The 19,305-nt window shown below is 49.0% G+C and overlaps 6 protein-coding genes across 6 annotated transcripts; 2 read left to right on the forward strand and 4 right to left on the reverse strand.

Moving 5' to 3' along the window:
* Positions 1 to 291: 291 nt before the first annotated feature.
* Positions 292 to 2,634, reverse strand: TrAFT101_000752 (uncharacterized protein). Its single transcript, XM_024910493.2, has 3 exons — positions 1,706 to 2,634; positions 1,314 to 1,653; positions 292 to 1,220 (listed from the first exon to the last, which is right to left on the reverse strand). Exons 2-3 carry the CDS (start codon positions 1,425 to 1,427, stop codon positions 300 to 302), a joined length of 1,035 nt encoding a protein of 344 aa, XP_024764970.1. The 5' UTR covers positions 1,428 to 1,653; positions 1,706 to 2,634; the 3' UTR covers positions 292 to 299.
* A 2,206-nt stretch (positions 2,635 to 4,840) lies between these two features.
* TrAFT101_000753 (uncharacterized protein) lies at positions 4,841 to 7,590 on the forward strand. The gene is made up of 3 exons (XM_024899107.2): positions 4,841 to 5,854; positions 5,992 to 6,274; positions 6,342 to 7,590. Exons 1-3 carry the CDS (start codon positions 5,504 to 5,506, stop codon positions 7,163 to 7,165), a joined length of 1,458 nt encoding a protein of 485 aa, XP_024764972.2. The 5' UTR covers positions 4,841 to 5,503; the 3' UTR covers positions 7,166 to 7,590.
* A 414-nt stretch (positions 7,591 to 8,004) lies between these two features.
* On the reverse strand, positions 8,005 to 8,556 carry TrAFT101_000754 (uncharacterized protein; the record flags this gene model as incomplete). The annotated part of the gene is made up of 1 exon (XM_024904907.1): positions 8,005 to 8,556. One exon carries the CDS (start codon positions 8,554 to 8,556, stop codon positions 8,005 to 8,007), a length of 552 nt encoding a protein of 183 aa, XP_024764973.1.
* A 309-nt stretch (positions 8,557 to 8,865) lies between these two features.
* Positions 8,866 to 11,224, forward strand: TrAFT101_000755 (uncharacterized protein). The gene is made up of 4 exons (XM_024909381.2): positions 8,866 to 9,445; positions 9,517 to 9,593; positions 9,676 to 9,884; positions 9,953 to 11,224. The coding sequence occupies exons 1-4, from the start codon at positions 9,084 to 9,086 to the stop codon at positions 10,019 to 10,021; spliced, it is 717 nt and encodes a 238-aa protein (XP_024764974.2). The 5' UTR covers positions 8,866 to 9,083; the 3' UTR covers positions 10,022 to 11,224.
* On the reverse strand, positions 10,277 to 14,399 carry TrAFT101_000756 (uncharacterized protein). Its single transcript, XM_024906308.2, has 2 exons — positions 11,371 to 14,399; positions 10,277 to 11,302 (listed from the first exon to the last, which is right to left on the reverse strand). Exons 1-2 carry the CDS (start codon positions 14,249 to 14,251, stop codon positions 10,377 to 10,379), a joined length of 3,807 nt encoding a protein of 1,268 aa, XP_024764975.2. The 5' UTR covers positions 14,252 to 14,399; the 3' UTR covers positions 10,277 to 10,376.
* Positions 13,015 to 18,382, reverse strand: TrAFT101_000757 (uncharacterized protein). Its single transcript, XM_024907465.2, has 6 exons — positions 17,050 to 18,382; positions 16,582 to 16,984; positions 16,286 to 16,504; positions 15,824 to 16,222; positions 14,679 to 15,706; positions 13,015 to 14,280 (listed from the first exon to the last, which is right to left on the reverse strand). Exons 1-5 carry the CDS (start codon positions 17,554 to 17,556, stop codon positions 15,303 to 15,305), a joined length of 1,932 nt encoding a protein of 643 aa, XP_024764976.2. The 5' UTR covers positions 17,557 to 18,382; the 3' UTR covers positions 13,015 to 14,280; positions 14,679 to 15,302.
* Positions 18,383 to 19,305: the final 923 nt, after the last annotated feature.

A 19,305-nucleotide genomic window follows, 5' to 3' on the forward strand; every position in this document is an offset into this window, starting at 1 on the left:
TGCTTAATCTGATATTAAAAACACAAACAATAGACTGGTTTGTTTCATTTTCAATTAAAACTTTGGTTGCGCTCATTGAACGCCGTTGCCTGTTGCCCTTTGTTGGCCCTTGCTGTTCCATGCTGTCCCTTGCTGTTTCCGTGAAATCGCAACTACTGTACTCCGTAAATATTGTATTGTTATCGTGATACTTGCCTGGTTTCCGTTATTATACACTTTGCTGTCTTGTCGTAAGTTGTTGAGTAACGCACAACGCTGTATGCCCGACCCCCCCCCCCCCCCCCCCCCCCCTTTTTTTTTTATGCCAAAAGCTGGCCAGAACCTCTTATCTTTTCCAACTCCATCATGAATAAGCATGGTAGTGCTCTCACAGCATCATTATCATAAGCAATCATGGCATCAGTCATGATAAAATCGCTAATTGCAAGGTACGCGTCTCTGAAATGCGCCCACAGTTCCCTTAAGGCTTGGATGTTTATGAAACGAGGCCAGAATGGCTCGTTATCCATCACTGCATCTACAAGCTGCGTGGTGACAGCTTCAGGGGTTTTTGGAAATGCCGCGCAGTCAGCAAAATCGATCAGCCAAAACTGCACGTGGCCCCGAGCATCTCTCCCCAGGACAAACTCGACGCCTCGAGCATCAACACCGCAGCTCCAATGAAGTATTGCGAGAGTTGCACCCATGGAGGCAGCGAGATAGGAAACTTCGACGCGCTCTGCGAGTAAATGATCTAGATATGCTGGGCGGTCGTGCATATTAGTATTCCAGGGATCAGACAGCGGCTTAGTGTCTCCCAGGTAGACCTTTGCGAGAAAGTGCTTGGATTGACCGGTGCTGAGAGCTTGGCACTGGGCGCTACGGGTCAAGTAGCGTTTGATGAGATATTTGGTATGATGTTCATTCAAGGGACGGATATACTCCATGAAATATCCGCTTGCGTCTGTTGGAAAACCATTCAGATGCTTGAGGGTTTCAGAGCACGGCGACGACGAGATGTTGGGATAGAAATTGGAGCATTCAGGGACAAACGGAAGATCAATGTCGAGGCCGCATATAATTAACTCCTTGGACATTGCCTTGAATATCGTGTCAACCTTTTTGTGTATTTTGTATTCTCTAAATAGCCCTTTGGTGTTCCTTGATAGTTTTGTAACGCGGAACGGTGGCATGTTGGCTACATAGATCCACGACTTGTCTGTCTGGGCGAGCATTTGAGCCTGTAGCAGAGATTGTTAGCAAATAGACAGACATGGATGGCAGAAAAAAGAAAACCGAGAGGGAGTATCAAGGGGTAAATTGAGAAGACTGACATGTGCCCAAAAAGCAGCAATACTTGAACAGAGACATCTTGATACAAGTGTCGTTTTCTTGGCCTTGGGCCTTTTATCCACTTGAGTGAAGACGATCTCCCTTATGCGATCCATGATAGGTAAATGTAAATGCAGATGCTTGAGTGGATAGAGGTTGACGGGGGATTGAGCTGGAATTGCAAGAGAGGTGTGCCGCCTGGAAAGGCATCAAAGAAGGCATATATAAGGGGCTCCTCTTGGCAATGGTCGATACTGGAGACGTTGGACGTGGTTAATATACCGACACTACCGTGTGGCCAACGCCATTTTTGCATCATTATTGTCACAGCCCTACATATGCCTTTGAGATAGGTTAGTACGTGCTAGCTCGGTATGCAAGGCGCATTTCTTACCTGAATCTTCACACAAAGAGGGGATGAAACTTGGTGCCATACCAGCACTTGTTGCTGGAGAGGGGCAACGGCTCGCCCGGGTCGCCCTGGTCAATAGACTTGCAAGGTGGATCACGGGAAGAAAAAGGCAGATATATGAAGCAGCCTTCCCACAGTCAATTGGCGTTTAGTCTGCCTGCCGTTGGATGACTGGGATAGAGGAACGATTGTTCATAGCGTGTTGTTTTGTGGCGCTGCTCTCTTTGAACCCCAAGCCATTGGGGTCGCTATGCTCGCTCATTGGAGCGTTGACTGTGCCTCTCTTCGAGACCAGCAGTTTCTTAGCTGCAAGAGAGCCAGGCTGCATGGGAGGACCTGAAAGACGAAGCAGTAGTTGACAGGGGACGGCAGTTGTCTGGGAGAGCTATTGGCGGGGTTGGCGGTTTAGCTTGCAGTGGAGTGAGGGGCTGCATTCTTAGTGTCGAGCTCGCTGAGCGATAGCGATCGAGAATGGTGTGTTATGAGCAACGCTGAAGAGCGAAGAGGGACCATGATTGGATTGAAGGATAACGACGAGAGAGGACGGAGAAGAAATTGGCATCTGTCGAAGTGGAGCCTGAAAAATTTAACGAACCTTGTATATGCACCTTGTGGTAAGCGAAGGAAGGAGAGGAGAGGAGAGGAGAGAAGAGGAGAGAGATTGGTGCGAGGAAGGAGCTCGCCCCGGTTGAGGAGTAGTAGGTACTTGGGTACTTCGCACACGCCATGAAGGCTGTAGCGTGAGGTACTCCGTATGCCATGGCGGTTCAAGACACGATCAAGTATTGATGGCTTGACCAGAAGAGAGGAACAAGAAAATGTTTGAGTTGGCCTAGCTCGCCAGCGTAATCTCGCCAAAGCATCTTGTTTAAGATTTTGTTGCTTTTTGAACCGATCATAGCCATGACAAAGCTTGCGTCAAACTAAGGTTTGGCGAGATGGACCAGGAACAGAAACGATAGAGTTTTTGAACGCCATCATATTTACTTTTGACCCGATGTACTCATTTCAGCCTCATTTTTTTCTTCTTTGTTTTTCCTTCTTTTCCTTCTTTTGATTCTTGGAAAGAGTGACAGAGGGTATACACAACAAAGACGCACGCGCCCATTCTCTTGCCGTGTGGCGGTTTCAACGACAACGGTTCTCGCCCAATTCGCGTCACGAGTCCCCTTCGCTTCCCGATTGCGTGGTCTAGAAGCCGGTCTTAAATCAACTTCGTGCTAATAACTCGCAACACCAGAGATGAAGCGCGTAGCTCTCTTGTGCCGCGCCACCAAGATGCTAAAACTTGGACGGCCAATGTTTTGCTCACCCGCCATCTCACACGCTTGATGAGCCGGCGCTGCTAAGCGGACGAAGCCGATTGGGAGGCGCAAAACGCCCTAACTAGTGGCTTGCAGGAGGCTTGCAGGAGAGTGGGCTAGTTGGTTGAGCCCACCAAGCACAGGACTGCAGCATCATATCTGCATGCATAGATGCATAGGCAGCTGCAGATTGGAACCCGCATGTTGACTGGCAAGATACTCTGGAGAGTTTGACATTACCTGGGGAGCTGCATACATTGGTTTTTTGTGGCATCTCGTATATCTAGCGGCGTTTACCAGCGGATGAGAACATCGAAGAGATCACTGAGCTGGGTAAAGCTCCCCGACGGTCTCCCCGTCCTCGATCCGAGTCAAGGTATCCACCACTCTTCGTCGGCCGCCGGCATATCCACTTAAAACTCCGGGACGAGGCGCCGGTATACACTCATGTTGATTAAGAAGCTTACGCTTCATCCCTCGGGCGCTAGCTGAACGCCCGACTGCCGGGACACGACGGATGTGAGGCAGCAAGGATATGTGGGCTGGCCTCATGTTACCGCTGTTAGGAGCTCACCTCTCATCACCTTTCTCCGCATCTTGTCAGTTATGGCAGGCAGCCTATCTATCAGCCGTGGTGGCTTTTGGGAGATGTCCAGTTGATCCAACCCTGTCACGATCAGCTGATCAGCCGCATCTGCCATCGCAATAGTAGGCGAATAAGAGACTCAGTACACTCTTAGGTGCAATCTCCCCGTGGTGTTGAGCTATGGGCGATAGCCCAGAAGATAGCCTGGCATCAGTACCCAAGCAATTATCAGACAGGGTTACGTCTTCATGATCCATTAACGTGGCCAGGGTTATCGACGTGTTTAGTAGGTATTTGAAGACGTCATGGCACAACTTCCGACGGTACGGCATGGCTCCCATGGTAGCAAACCACTCAAAACCATCCCAGATGGCTACTGAGATATCCGATGCTTTTCATTAAACGTCAAATATTCTTAGTAGAAGAATTCGTTTATGGTGCTGATCAAGTTACAGTTGTAAAGGCCCAAAAGGTGGTGCTAGAGCACACCAACTGATGAGATTAATCTATGCGGCCAGCGTGTTGGAGCTGCAGCAGGCCACTCGCAGCGATTGTATGGATGGATACTCCGTATAAGATAGGTATAAGCAACAGCCTTAAAGCAAAACGCGGGGCCAAGTGCTATGGTCCCAGCTACCAGAAATAAAGAGCAGAGCCCCTCAGCTCTCCGAATCTAGAACCCCGTGAGGGGAACCTTTGGGTGACAAGGGAGACATCAGACATATTCGGGAGGGTCCCATGCCGGGGCTCCGCTTTCCCGGTTTCAGTCGGAGATTCTGGCCAGATTCGGGGGAAGCGCGCCGTTCGCCCGGTGACGTCGATGCGATATGTAGTTGACACAATTGATAGCTGAAACATATAGTGATATGTTTTCCGGTCCCTCTTTCTCTCTCTTACAGTACTTTGTTTGGTGTTCCGTAAAGGTAGAGGCGAAAGACGTGCGATGAGACAGGATGATGCGTATGCGCGTAATACCAGTCATGTCTCTCTTCCCATCTCTTCTTGTGCGTCAAGTGCTCCGTAGTACCTATTATACTGCTCTGTTCTGCGTACGTATGGTGCGTGCATGACCTCTGCGTGCGTAACGCAATCGCCTGCATGGGCGAGGAGAGATGCAACGACGTCATCTGCGTCAAGACCGGCTTGTTCAGGTGCGCATCGTAATAGTCATAAAGTCATACCAACCAGGTCAGCTGCCTCGCCTTCAATCACCCGTCTCGCTTGACAATGGCAAACAAAAACAAAACAAATAACCAAAAATAGCCGGGGCAAAGGGAGAACAAGAAGGGCAAAATAACGGACAACCCGGCCCGAGGGCTGCCTCGGTCAGCAGTGGAGTCGACGGCTATTAGAAATCGGAAATCTGCAGCCACTTGTTTCCCAGACCGGTAGTATCGATAAGCTACGGGCCCTGGGGCCACTACCCCAGGTAATCGACATCGTCTTTAGCGAGAGTTAGCGCTGAGAAGGTGCTGGAAATGCAGCGCAAAAAACAGGGGCTTCTCCGCGCTTTTGGCAGTTTGGATCAATGCGACAGGCCGAGTACGAATACTTGCTCGGTGCTACCCCGTGTGATTGCAGTAGCAGTACCTGCCTGTGAGCAGTGGCCGTGGTGCGCCCCCAGGTAGGTGGTACAAGGAACCGGCGGCCTTTGTTGAGGGACCACAGGTAACGTTGGTACCACTAAACCGGCGCGACCTCAACTGGTTGCGGCGTACCAGTTTGTGCGGCGTAGATTCAGTACTTTGAGTTTGCGGGATTCCCCTAAATGAACGAGTCCGTCGCTTTTGCAATCATCTTCTGAGTTGCATCTTCAACTTCTTTGTCTGAGCGCACTTCCAAGACGCCCGGAGAAGAAGCCGAAAAAAAAAGACCAGAGAAGAGGCGACCATGACGCCCTTCGTAGCGACCGACGAGCCCGTCGCGGCAGCCCCGCCAAACCACCATCACCAGCTGCAGCGACAGCGCAATCAAGATCACCGAGACGATGTCGCCGACGAGCAGCACAAGCGCGCAGCCAAGAGGTCGCGCACCATGACCTCGACGGAAGAGATTGACAACACCATCACACGCCCCGGCAGCGTCAAGATCAATGTCCAGGGCGCCTTCATCGTCGATCCGGATGTGGCAACGCCCGCGCAGAACGGCAGCGATAACGGCAGAGTCAGTCCATCGCATCACGAGACGAGTGATATTCGCCTGCCAAACCACACAGCCATCGTCAGCCATATCGCAGTAGATGTAGGTCGCAGTCTTTGCATCATCCAGCACCTTCCCCCGTCTTTTTGATTTATTTGATGTCCTCTCTCTTCCTGTTGCTTGCTCTCAATGCTTGTCTTTGCGCCGTCTAACTTTTTTTTTCCCGTTCCGTTTGGTAGATTGGCGGATCTCTCGTCAAACTTGTCTACTTTTCTCGCGAGGTCGACTCAACAGATCCCGGTGGTCGCCTCAACTTCCAATACTTCGAGACCGATCGCATTGACGACTGCATTGAGTTTATGAAGCTATTACGTGACAAGCACAAGGCGCTGAACGGGTCGCGGTCGCAACAGCTATGCGTCATGGCTACTGGCGGCGGCGCATACAAATTCTATGACACAATTCGAGACGCATTGGAGGTTGAGGTATTGCGCGAAGACGAGATGGAATGCTTAATAGCTGGTAAGAGAGAGAGGACCAGAAGGAAAGGGAAAGGCAATTGGATGCTAACCTGTTTGTGACAAACCAGGCCTCGACTTCTTCATTACCGAAATCCCCCGCGAAGTCTTCACCTACTCCGAAACAGACCCCATGCATTTCGTCAGCCCCCGCGAGATCATCTACCCGTATCTTCTTGTCAACATCGGCTCCGGCGTCTCGATGCTCAAAGTCACTGGGCCTCGGTCGTTCCAGCGTGTCGGCGGTACTTCTCTCGGTGGTGGAACCCTCTGGGGCCTCCTCTCTCTCTTGACAGGGGCTCGGTCGTTCGACGACATGCTCGCCGAGGCTGAACATGGCGATAACACTAAAGTTGATATGATGATTGGTGATATCTATGGCGCCGACTATGGCAAAATCGGCCTTAAGAGCACAGCCATTGCGTCTTCCTTTGGTAAAGTGTTCCGCATGAAGCTGCAAGCCGAGGCTGCAGAAGCAAAAGCTGCGGACGGCCCACTGCACGATGGAGAGAGCCATGATGGGCAAGGTGAAAACAGCTCTCCGTTTTCCTCAGCTGACATATCAAGATCGCTGCTATACGCTGTTTCAAACAACATTGGTCAAATCGCCTATCTGCAGTCCCAAATCCACAACCTCTCTGACATTTACTTTGGCGGCTCCTTTATCAGAGGACATCGCCAGACCATGAACACGCTCAGCTACGCCATCAAATTCTGGAGCAAAGGCGAAAAGCAGGCATATTTTTTACGCCATGAAGGATACCTAGGCGCCGTGGGGGCTTTCCTCAAGAGGCAACCCGCAAACTGGGGCCGTAGGGGAAGCCTCGAAGGCCTCGACGACATCCAAGAATGGCGAAAGGCTCTGAAGACAGAATCAGAGGTGAAAGCAAAATGAAAACACAAATAAATTTTTCAACGGCAGAGACAAAATATGGAAGGATGAAAAAGAAGGGCATTCAGTTTTGAAGAGCTTTAGTCTGTCACACATTTTCAGGAGCTCGAATTTTCGCCGCAGGCGCGCATGATATAGTCTTTGGGGCATTGTACTCTCCAGCAGGATTTGTTATACTTTCTTCCTCTTTCTTCTTCTTTTCTTCTTCTTCTTTCTTCTTCTTCTTCTTCTTCTTCTTCTTTTTTTATTTATTTGCTCATTTCTTCTTTCAAGCTGCTGCGGCCGAGTGCCACGAAGAACATGCATTTTGCTGAGACAGTTAGATAAGTTCACAGCCTGTATAATATGGAGTTTCACAGGGTATATTTGATAGAATGCGCCATAGTCGCAACTGGTAATCCAAATTAAAGAAAAAATTTCACACTTCAGCTTCAATATCGTGCCGTGCCGTAACTGGAAAGAAAAGCCGCGCGTATTCGTTTCGTATTCGCATTGTGGAGAGAAGAGAGAGCTGCTGCTGTTCGTGCTCCGCTATCGCACCCACTCAGGTTCAAGAAGAGTTGTAATAGTAGATATCTGTTCATGTGTAGTTTCCCATGATTGTCCCAATATTGTACAAATAACGCTCAGGCACTCCTCAGTCAGTGCAAATCATCATCAAAGCCATGTAATGCAGTAATTGTACATGATCATAGATATCGAACGCCGCAGCTTCGGTATCTGGATTCTCGTCATCTTGGCACATCAGATTGTCGCCTTTTTGGTCATGCCTTCTGCTCTAGAATAGCAAGATCTTTGCGAGAAAAAGAAAAGTGAGTAATAAATTTTTCCAAGCCAAGTCGTCACTTCTCTCCCGGGTCTTTCTGATTTCCGTCATCTCCGTCTTTGCTTGATACTTTGTCCATTCCCAGCTTCGCCATCATATTGTCAATCATCTGTTCAAATTCTTTCTCGTCTTCCGGACTGACTTCACCCCCAGGTCTCTGCAGGGTAGCCTTTGTCCTCGTCCTCAACTCATCAACAGAGCTCAAATCAAAGGCCCACGATAGCCCTCCAGTTAGAAGCACTGCAAAGCTTGCAACATTGAGTGTTGCCAGCCCAAGAGCGTGGACTCCCAGTAGAGCGCCTTCAGAGCTGTTGCCATCCTCGGGACCAGGGCGGTTGGATGTGTAGAACTTGGGGAAAGAATCGCGCTGGCGACGCACCACAGACCGGCGAGACACCCCAACAGACGCCGCGGTAAAAGCAGCGCCTAGGAAGAAGAGGCCGAATTGCTTCAGAGGGCGTGACCAGGAGGCTGAGTATGCATTGATGTCTGGCTGGCGGCGAATTGATTGAGGGGGTGACGATGCTGAACCCTCTTGAGACATGGCTTGTGGTTGTGCCCGAAACATGATGGATATTCCGGCTTAGCAGGACATAATAAAGATTTGAGTTTGTGTTTTATCCCCTCTCGTAGTTTTTACGAGTGTGCTCAGTTTCTTTTCATCCGCAAAAGCCTAGTTATTGTCGATGATGGTAGTTTTGCTGCATGAGAATGAGAATAGTGTACGTTCGAAGTCAATTTTGATAAAAGCAATAGCCGCATTTTAGTGCATGCTTACCACTTTTACCAATATATGCGTTAATCGAATACCCGCCCGCAGACAGTGCGACAACCCGAATTGAATGCTCGACTCAAATGGCAGTGCACAAGTTCAAAACGAAACAAGTACAATTGCAGTGCGCCTGTAATCCCGTTCGGTTCTTCCCAGATATAGATCGAAACTCATCCATTGATCCGAGAAAGCAGTTGCCGCGTCCCATATTTCATGTTTGGCTGGCTGGTCCGCCCATTCACACTAATCGGCTGACATTACTTAACCGTCTCATATGCCCTCAGTATAGCTTCACCAGTAACGCTGAAAGCCATCTGCCCCAAATGCCAAAGGGTAAATCTTCAAAGCCATCGGCCTCAGCTCCCCAAGCTGCACCTCAAGCGGCACCGTCATGGCCTGTGTTCAAGCCTCCCTTGCCAGTTGTTCAGCTATACCCAGAGCTTCACCCTGCAACATCTAACATTATTCTTGTCTCGTCTTTCTTCCCTCGTTCTCTGTGTCGCGACTATGTGGCATATCTAAGGACGTTACCAATGCAGACAACCCCTTCAAAGCCAAAAAAGGGGGAGGCAGTCCGTGTGAATGATAGATTCCAAATCAATGATCCAGGCTTTGCCCGCAGATTGTGGGACACCACGGGGCTAAAAGAGTTGATTCTGGAGGATGAATCTATCAAAAGCCTTTGGTAAGTCAATATATGCATCTCCAAGAGGAGGCGGCGCACTGATAAACTGACCCATCTCAACATTTTTATAGGGGTGGCGAACCGGTCGGTCTCAACCCCAATATCCGCGTATACCGCTACTCCAAAGGCCAATATTTTGACTGCCATTGTACGAAGTTTTTTGCCATGCCCAATTGTATTCCTTTGGGAAACATTAATTGACTGACCCTGGCCATTTGCTCCGCCACTAGATGACGACTCCAATAATCTAATGCTTGACTCCGTATCTGTCAAGACCACCTGGACGCTCCTTTTGTATCTGACTTCTGCTGCAGAGGGATGCATTGGTGGCGAGACAGTGTTTTATCCTCATGATCGCAAATCGGCAGCTGAAGAAATTGCTGTGTCGCTTGAAACGGGGATGCTGCTTCTGCATAAGCATGGCGACGATTGTCTGCTGGTAAGTCAGCTTACCTATCTGCTTGCCTGTCGGTCAATAATACTAAGCATAAGACATAATTATTGTAGCACGAAGGGAGAGAAGTCCAAGAAGGAGAAAAGTGGGTGTTAAGAACCGATCTGTGTGTTCGGCGATGAATGGAGGAGGAAAAATGCTTTGGTCCACAGGCATAAAAAGCTGTTGGGATACGTCCCTCGGGGCGAGGGAGTGTGGTTATCATGCATACAATGCGTGTTAATGATATCACTGGATATCCAAATCTGGAAACGAATTCACTGGGATCGCTAGGTGTCAGCTGTTGAATAACAAAATCAAGTTCAAACAGTGCCAATGGCAGAGTATGAGCGGGAACAACATCTTTAAGAAAATGAGAAAAGAACGAGGGAAAATCTCTCCGAATCAATTAACGAATTAAAGTTAGCAAAGGCATTCGAGGAAAGCCACAGCAAGCTTCAATCAACACACTAAGCAAGGGAAACCATGAACCAGAAATTAATTGTCAAAGTCTTCAAATTGAGATATCGCCTCCATGCCCTGTGGCAGTTTTTCTTCCTTTTTCTCTTCTTCCGGAGCAACGAATGTCTTCTCTTCATCACCATTGACCGCGCTCTTGGGTAGTTGAGCTTGAGATGCGTTGGATTCGGGTACGCCTGCGGAAGCGCGACGAATGATGGGAAGCTCAGGAACAGGCATAAATCGATGAGCCGCGGCGAGTATAGAGCGTTTGGGATTACACTTTCCATTTAATGCGACACGGATCATGACCCAAGGAAAGATCCAAGGGAAACTAATGAGAGGCATTGACTTTGCTTCGAGTTTTCGGGCTGGAATAAGATTGCTAGCCTCATTCGTTGATCCACGGTGATGCTCAAAACGTGCAATTTTGATTTCCTGTTCCGTGATCTTATACATGGCTGCCACGAATTTGTCAATTTTGTTCTCATCGCGGCCGCCGGCGGCTTCAAAGCACAAATCACGAAATCTCTCTTTGATGGCGTCGAATTCCCTACCGAGTTCTTCTTGTCGCTTGTAGTCACTTCCAACTGTTGGTTTTGACATAGCCCAGGACGTGTACAACTCAAACTCGGTATCTAGATTATGATGCGACAGGGTACGACGCACCGCAGCGTCATACTGGCCTTTGATCTGTCTAGCGCTTTTGAGAATCGCAGTATCAAGCTGAAATCGGTTGAGGATCCGCTCATCAAAATCGAAGTCCCAGTCAGGCCGGAATCGGATAGACTGCTTGATCACCCTATCATATATTGCTCCGAGGGCCATTTTCGAAATGTAAGATTGCCGCTTCTCCATGAAATGTGGCCAACTCTGCGGGTTATGCGCAGCGTGATTCCATTCCGCAGGCTCACCAGTCTTCGGATAGTCGACAGCTTGCGAGTGAAGCTCAGCAAGTTGTAAGCCTGCGGGTTATAGGACTCGTTAGCATTTGATAAGTTAATAGAATTCAATACACATTTGCTCTACTTACATATGGGTGATCCAGGTCCAGCAGAGTCGGCTAATGCCAAGTGAGCCGTTGCGATAAGCGGAAGCACGTCATTCTTCATGTAATTCACGAAGAAGTCTCGTAAATCGTCAACATTGACATCTCGATCAAGTTTCTCCGGCGATGGGCTAGAATAGTTCATGGCCGGGTGGTTCCACTTCTGGGGGATCAGGCTGGGCTCCCAAATGACGAAAAAATCATCGCCATCGAGGTCTCCGCCGGATAGCATGTTGGGGACCGGACGATCTCCGGTCGAAGGAAAGACAACGACGTCTTTAAGGTGGTGTAGCTCGGGAATATCGACTGCCTCAACTACACGAATGTCACCTGGGTGCAATGACGGATTTCGCCCAACAACGCAGATGCCCTGAACCACTGTGGCCGTATTGTATACTTTAGAGTCAGACACTTGTAAGAAGATTTGGGGCAGTTTATTGATATCTTTGTCGGAGGTGCCTTCGGTCGCATTTGAGTGGCCTCTCAATGTACCTGTCTCATCTACACAACCCAGAACAAAGGCACTCTTTTCAATAGCGATTCTAGCCTTTTCTTTGAGTAACTTCAAAGACCAAGACCTCCAAAGATTTAGTAAGTTAACCACAAACGGCTCTTGGCACTTGTCAGTCTTGAAGCCGCCCTGCAAGAGCTCAGCTAAGACCAAAGTAGACTGGTTCTCGTCCACGCACTTCTTCAAGACGTCAATTGCCACGTTGTTGTCCTTGGCAGCTTCTTCGTAGAGGGAAATCTGCTTCTCCAAGATATCCATAAAGGCCTTCTTAGGCACGCCAAGATACTCCAGAATAGTAATTGTTTGTCGATTTAGTGTGGCAGAGGTATATTTGGCGCACTTGATAATCTCCAGGTTTTTGGCGTCAGCTTTGAACTTCTCCTGAGATTCTCGGATATAAACCTCGCTTTTTTTAGCCTGAGGCCAGACTACCAGTATACCTTTGCAACCACCCATGCGAAATTGGAATGCAGATGGGTCATTGTATATTTCCAATGCGAGCTCTTCAACAATCATCCGAGCCATGAATCCAGATATCATGCCAACTCCATCAGTAAAACAATAACCATGTCGCTCGATATCTGGAATGGGTCGTACATCCGGGATGGGGACACCCTTCATCTCTCTTGTTGTAGAGAAACATTGGCCTAGCCGAGCCGCATACTTGGCTACGATTCTGATATGACTGACTTGGCCCATCCACCGACGGATATCTTCACATGAAATATGGTCAGTTGGGCAGAAGAAATAGGCTCCAGACTGTCTGAGCTGCGAGCTTCCAAAAGCCAAAAACTCGTATCGCCGATCGCCAATTTGGATGCCTTCGTATAGGGTTCTAAGCAACTTCTTCCATATCTCTTCCTTGTTGTGGGAGTTCATGGTCATACGACCACTCTCCGTTTCATCCACAAACTGCACTCTCAAGAAACGGTCCTGAGCTTGGTTAAAATGGCGGAGAACCCTATTCGAAGTCTCAGCAGTTGGCGAGCTCAGTAGAATAGAAGTAGGAGTCACAGTGGCTTTCCGCGCCAACACACAGTAATGTGGGATCCTTGTCATCGGTCTATACGATGTCATGGTCCGCTTTGCAAATATATCCATAGGATCATGCACAACCTCCTCTTGATCCACGAGAAATTCCAGCCGCTGCTTCGCATCGAGCGGATTAAGCGCAGCTAGCTTCTTCAAGAATTCTAAGGATACTGTATGCTCGTTGAGTACACGGCGGGTAATGCATACTTCCAGCTGATACCGAACTCCAAAGTCCAGATGGACAAATGGGGCAATCGATGGCTGTAAGATGGCCAGGGCATCTTGCTCTCCTTCAAACCGGTGCTGATCAAGATAGTCCCACATTGTCGTTGTGGAATTACCAACGTGGAATTGATCACAGACCTGCAGCGTAATATTTAAATCTTCCAGCGCCAATCTCAAGTGCTGGATTGCCAGCTTGCCGGATCCATCCATGGCATTCACAACAGCACGGAAAGTCGTCCAACGACCGACATCTAGATAAGTTGGTCGGAATGAAACGGGATTGGCAGAAACGGGGAAAGCCAGCGAGTTTGTATTGTCCTCCATAATGTCTGTGGCTCTCTTCCAGGCATCTTGAGAACGCCAGCCAGTGCGGCGCGAGGTCAGGGCAGCCCGCTCTGCTTCATCGTGCTTCCAGAAATACTGAGGAGGAAAGGGAAAAGGTAGAATGAATGCCTCGTGTCCCTTTTCCGGGACATAGAAGACAGTCTGTAATTGAGACAGCTCAGCGAGAAGTTTGAGCTGTTTGGTCTGATAATGGCCATCATCTTGTTTGATGACAAGTGGAAAGTGAATAATCAGGCGCTTTGCCAACACGTCCAGTTCAAGACTGAAGTCGTCTGCACTGCTGGATGAGGTAACCAATTTTCGGATGTTGATGGCCGTTGGGCCAACCATGGAGCCAAACCCCAACGAACTAAGAGTGGCAGTGATTCTTGCAGGATATCGGACGTCAGGATGAATACGACTTTTGAACCACCTCTCTGGGCGAGATTCAGCAGATAGCTGAAGTCGAAGTCCCTCGGGGTACTTGGCAGTATCAGGATGCTGTATAACGATTGAACCAGCTTCCCAGAACGCGTAACTCGGCACAGGCTCGAAGTGAACGATAGCGGATGCTAAAGTTTGAGTCTCGTCGGCGGCACCGGAGGTAATGTTGCAGAAGGTAATAGTACCATGTTTGGAAAACCACTGGAGTAAATTTTCGGAGGTTACATCGAGCGGCAGTCCTTCTACTTTAACTGATACACTGATGTGTCTCTGCCAGTTCAAGGAAGACGATTTGGCTGCTCGCCGTGGACTACCGTCTGCCAATGCCATGGTGGCGGCCGTGTTCGCCCAAGGATTTTCTGGAAGGTGTAGTTAGAGAATGTGAAAGAAAATGAGACTGGGTTCAGCTGTAACCATATCACGCAGATTGCAGCTACAAGATCTCTTTTTCTAATACAAGCGCAAGCCACTTGGATGTCTTTGCGGGACGAACAAAGAGTCGAGAGAATGAAACAAAGGAAGAGAGTTGGGCACGCGGGAAGAGACAGGGATGAACAAAGAAAGGGAATTTTATTGCAAGGCGAGCAGATGAAAGGCTTCTTGCAGCTGCGTGGGGAAAAGATGGCAGTGCGAGGACGGTTTGGGTGAGAGGAAACACAAAGGCGGAGAGGCCAGCTGCATCATGGGAGGCTGCATCACCATGTAGCCTGGAGAGAGGCTTCTAGCTACAGGCTGCGTAGCTGCATAGAAGACTCACCTCGATTTTGAGAGAATTTCTGTTTGGAATAATCCGTCTCATACGGATCTCATCCAGCAAATGAGAGAGATGCGGGTCTGCGAAGGGTAAGGTTGGTACTAGGGGGAGGGGAGGGAGATGAGAGGGAGAGGTTGGATTAGTGGTGAGGCAGGAAGCAGGAGGGGAAAAGAGTTTGGGAGATAGAGGAGTGCAGGAGCTTTAGCCAAGCAGAGGGAAAACTGGTGAAGCAGCGGCCAGGAGAGTTGTGTTCTGGCAGGTGTCACGTCTGGTTGTATAGGTAGCCTACTATCCATGGCACCCACCAAAAAGGCAGACTACCAGCTTCAAAGATCAAGGAAGGCACTATAGATGGCTGCGTATTTCCTAATGGAGCAATATGACGTACTCTAGACGATTCCATCCAGTGCATCCTCTATATGTCTTATCCTTAACCAGTTGGCCATTCGTCAACCTCTTGCGAGATGGCGGTCAGACCCCTTCCTCCTTCGTCCTCTTCCTCTTCCTCATTCTCCTGCCCACCTTCTAAGCGACTCGACTCGATACAACAGGCTCTCCATCCCTCCTTCACCTCCTTGTAATAACAATGATTGACGACAAAAGAGAGATACGCTCGCTTAAGCCTACCTAGGCAGCAGGGTGATCGTCTTGCCTCTCCCATGGCACATCCATTATCTTGCCTGGGTTCAGAATCCAGCGTGGGTCGAGCGACTTCTTGATGGCGGCCATGACACCTACGGTCTCGGAGCCAACTTCCCACAGCAAGCTCTCTTTCTTCCCCCATCCAACGCCATGTTCTCCCGTACAGGTGCCGTCCATCTCGATTGCGAGACGAACCATATTCTTGACGCAAGCCTCCACCTTGGCTCGCTCGCTCTCATTCTCCTTGTTGTACATGATACTCTCATGGAAGTTTCCGTCGCCAATGTGGCCGAGGATGCTAGCAAATAAGCCCAGCTCGTCCATCTCCTTCTTGCTGACTTCGATGATGTCTGCAAGTCGACTAAGCGGCACGGCTACGTCAGTACTCCCTATAAGAGAAATGTGACGTTAGCTTGGTGGTGAGATTTCTGAAAGATAGGTAGGTAGGCAATTGATAATTTTCGGCACTGAGGGAATAGAGAGAGAACAATGAGAAGTCAACTCACAAACATCTTCACCTTCCTTTCTCAGCGACAGCATCGACCACAGTGACTCTTTTCTTGCGGACCAGAGCAGCTTTTGCTCCTGTTCGTCTTTTGCAAATTCAAAGTTGCCGCCCTTGTGGGTTGCCGTAATCTTCTCCACCAGCTGGATTTGCTCTTGGACGCCGCCCTTGGTGCCTGCGAATTTCAAGAATAGCGTCGGTTTTTCAATCCAGACCCTAGGTGCGGTAAATTTGCTCAAGTTGACGACTCGCATTTGCACCTCGTCCATGATCTCGAGACACTGCATGGGAATGGCGGCTTGCATGATGCTTGCAGCTGCCGAGGCCGCGTGGCGGATGCTGGGGAACGTCACAACCGCTACCGACGTCTCTTCCGGAAGGACGGCGAGTTTTAGCGTTGCTATGAGGATTGAAATATGTTAATTTGAGTTCACAGAAAAGGACTTGTTTACTCGTCACTCGCCTTCTGTAACGATACCGAGAGTGCCCTCAGAGCCAACAAAGAGGCTGTTGAGATTGTATCCTGCAGATGACTTGCGAGGTCGCCTGCGCGTCTTGATGATTTGTCCATCCGACAAGACAACGGTCAAATTGATCACCCAGTCCTTCATGGTACCATATCGTACAGCATTGGTTCCGGAGCAGTTGGTGCCAATCATACCCCCAATCCTAGCAGTCGGGCCTACAAATCAACAAGAGTAAAAGTCAGTGGCTTAAATCTAACACAGAGTCGAGATAGATGGAGTTGTTCAAACAAACCAGGATCAACCGGGAAAAATAGCCCTGTCCCTAGCTTGGCAAGCTCATCGTTCAAATCTCGCCATCCTACGCTAGGCTGTACAATCACATCCATGTCGTCCTTGTTGATCTGGATGATGTTATTCATGTAGGCGAAGTCGATGCTGACGCCTCCATAGGGTGCCGAGAAGTTGCCCTCCAAACTGGTGCCTCCAGAATATGGGATGACAGGTACGCGGTGGCGATGGCAGACTCGAACTATGGTAGCAACATGCTCAGTAGTGCGAGGGTAGGCCACAGCAACAGGTAGCTCATCGGGATTGACCGTCGACCAACTGGAGTAGCCGTGCGCATGTAAGTCTTCAGGGTCTGTTGAGATGATGTCTTTTTGATTCCCAAGTTCCCATACTATATCTGAGATGGCCTAGCAAGAGCAAATGAGCTGTCAGAATGTTTGAAAGTCTGATCTTGGCCTAGGTATCAACTCACCTCTTGCATTTCATTGCGATTAGCGAATCCCACTTCCCCATCATCATTGTCTGCCAGCAAAACGGGCTCTTTTTTTCGGTTCTTTACGTTTTTATCATCTCCAAGATCGTTGTCATCCTGATGGCTTTTGCCTTTGTTCTTGCTTTTGCTCCTTGTGTCTCGGCTCCGTAAAGGCACAAAGCTCGAGAGGCCCCAGCCGCTTATAGCGGCGGCAGCTGCCACAGCCAAAACGCTGCCACTGGACCAGCGTGACGGCGATGCATTCTGAGACGCCCCCGAGTTGGAAGATGTACTAGAATGCGAATCTGGAGTATTCTTTGCCCCATTAGAAGGAGACGAGGCAAGCACTCTAGAGGAGATGTGATAGCCTCGGCAATGGCGAGAGGCAATTCCAAGCGGTATAGGTACAGATGCAGACGCTATGGCCGATCTCGCTGGTAGATGTACCTTTGACGCTCTGCCGCCACGTAGCAGTGACTGCGCCTGTATCAGAGGTCTCGCAGGCATTTTTTTTTTTTCTTCTTCTTTGTGCCCTAACAATTTGGTTGTGGTTGCAGTACCACAATTGTTCTCCCGCAAGACATCTAAGACACTATGGCATCATCGATAATGGATGAGATTTTAATGCAGCTCGTACAGGCATTACGCATCCATGTACCCTAACCCCGCTGTTGTAATCCGACTACCTTGTTGCTTAATACCCCATACAATTACGGAGTTTTAGCACTTTGTAGATGGAACTAGGACCACAAGACTTTAATCCACCCCCCAGCATCGTGGAGCCGCCGTCAGGCTTCTGTCGCTCTGTCTCAACGGACTACCTGCGTAGCACAATTCGGAGTACCTACTTCACGGTAGGAATTATCATCGCCTTAGAATGGGGGCGTTTGAGACAAGCCCTGCCAGAAACTTGAAGCCAAATTCGGAAGCAAAGTTACCCGAGCTATTATCTGGGATTGCGTTGAGACATGCATACGTGATCCCCGTCAGTATCTCGGTGTCTGCTCGGCCAATGGATTAAGCCAAAGCTTGGGTGCTCCATGGTACCGATAGTCAATGCATTTACTTCGTAACAGGACGTATTTCTTTTCAGCTCCAGGTTACCCAAAGGACCGATATGTATAGCGGCGTATGCCAGGTAAACCCAGCAGGATGGAGAGAGGAACTTGGGCGTTGGGCGAAGTGGTGTATTAGGTACGAGTAGTGGTCACACAGCATGAACTAGATCTGGGAATTGATTTTCTCTCCGTTACCGAGATCTTTCAGCCGTTTTCCAACTCGAGATAAAGCCACTATACATTACAATGGGAAGGGAAATGAGGCTCAAAGAGAAAGAAGAAACGTTGGTGAGAGGCATATTCTCTTGGATATACAAACGCCGCAGTAGTCCTCACGTCCGTAGTTAGTGGGCATTTATCGATTATTTGGCAAAATACAAAATACTTCACAGCCCGCTTCAGCACTTCAGCCGCCAAACCTCTATCGAATCGGGCTAAATTTGGGCCGCAAGAAGGCAGCTGAGACAATATATAATGTTTCCTGGGGCTGTGGCGGCGGCTAATGAATTTGCTCGGGATTGCCGCCCGGGTTCCCTTCAGCCTCGCAAAATGTACCTGCAATCGAGACAGCCTTGACCTTTGCCATGGTAACACTTTGAGGACGCTGGTGTAGCTCTATTAAATGGGCTCTCTCTCTCTCTCTCTCTCTCTCTCTCTCTTTTTTTTTTTTTTTTTTTTTTTTTTTCCTGGATTTTCTGGCTAGTTGATAAAATCGCTAGAAATCCTTCACATAATATATTAACCTTTTTACTTTAAGATAGGCATATACTTAGATGTATGCAAGCAATACGTGCGTGAGATGCCAGCATGGGCACTTCTAGAGGGGCAAAACGAGAAGATGCCAGGTCATCCTCCATCGCCCCTCCAGCCGAGACTCGGAGGCCCGCAAGGCACCCCGCTATATCCAGGTCCAGATTCCCTCGCCGCACGAGCTTTCATACGAATAGTATAGATAGGTCACATACCAGGTAGATACTTGTTCTCTTTTTCGTTGTTCTTATTTTGTTAGATATGGGCGTTGGTAGGTGTAAAAAGGTGGCATGCACGGGGATGGCTTCGTCTTTGGTGCGGCAGCCTGCAGCTTCGCCTACGGTATGAGGGGCCAGAAAGTAGTATGCAGTACCTTGCGATGGGTGTTTATCAACATCTTTATTCTTTATTCTTTTTTCTTTTTTCTTTTTTCTTTTTTCTTTTTTCT

The sequence above is a fragment of the Trichoderma asperellum genome, chromosome 1 (assembly GCF_020647865.1).
Source record: "Trichoderma asperellum chromosome 1, complete sequence".
NCBI classification, from domain to species: domain Eukaryota; kingdom Fungi; phylum Ascomycota; class Sordariomycetes; order Hypocreales; family Hypocreaceae; genus Trichoderma; species Trichoderma asperellum.

Excerpts from the sequence above, each read along its gene's own strand:
- TrAFT101_000752 (XM_024910493.2), bottom strand. The coding sequence starts at position 1,427 with ATGGATCGCATAAGGGAGATCGTCTTCACTCAAGTGGATAAAAGGCCC. Across the intron at positions 1,221-1,313 it reads TTGCTGCTTTTTGGGCACAT|GCTCAAATGCTCGCCCAGAC; the intron begins GTCAGTCTTCTC and ends TCTCTGCTACAG.
- TrAFT101_000753 (XM_024899107.2), top strand. The coding sequence starts at position 5,504 with ATGACGCCCTTCGTAGCGACCGACGAGCCCGTCGCGGCAGCCCCGCCA. Across the intron at positions 5,855-5,991 it reads TCAGCCATATCGCAGTAGAT|ATTGGCGGATCTCTCGTCAA; the intron begins GTAGGTCGCAGT and ends TCCGTTTGGTAG. Across the intron at positions 6,275-6,341 it reads GATGGAATGCTTAATAGCTG|GCCTCGACTTCTTCATTACC; the intron begins GTAAGAGAGAGA and ends GTGACAAACCAG.
- TrAFT101_000755 (XM_024909381.2), top strand. The coding sequence starts at position 9,084 with ATGCCAAAGGGTAAATCTTCAAAGCCATCGGCCTCAGCTCCCCAAGCT. Across the intron at positions 9,446-9,516 it reads GAATCTATCAAAAGCCTTTG|GGGTGGCGAACCGGTCGGTC; the intron begins GTAAGTCAATAT and ends ACATTTTTATAG. Across the intron at positions 9,885-9,952 it reads ATGGCGACGATTGTCTGCTG|CACGAAGGGAGAGAAGTCCA; the intron begins GTAAGTCAGCTT and ends TAATTATTGTAG.
- TrAFT101_000756 (XM_024906308.2), bottom strand. The coding sequence starts at position 14,251 with ATGGCATTGGCAGACGGTAGTCCACGGCGAGCAGCCAAATCGTCTTCC. Across the intron at positions 11,303-11,370 it reads TGGACCTGGATCACCCATAT|GCTTACAACTTGCTGAGCTT; the intron begins GTAAGTAGAGCA and ends TATAACCCGCAG.
- TrAFT101_000757 (XM_024907465.2), bottom strand. The coding sequence starts at position 17,556 with ATGCCTGCGAGACCTCTGATACAGGCGCAGTCACTGCTACGTGGCGGC. Across the intron at positions 16,985-17,049 it reads ATCGCAATGAAATGCAAGAG|GCCATCTCAGATATAGTATG; the intron begins GTGAGTTGATAC and ends TGCTCTTGCTAG. Across the intron at positions 16,223-16,285 it reads TCTCGGTATCGTTACAGAAG|CAACGCTAAAACTCGCCGTC; the intron begins GCGAGTGACGAG and ends CAATCCTCATAG.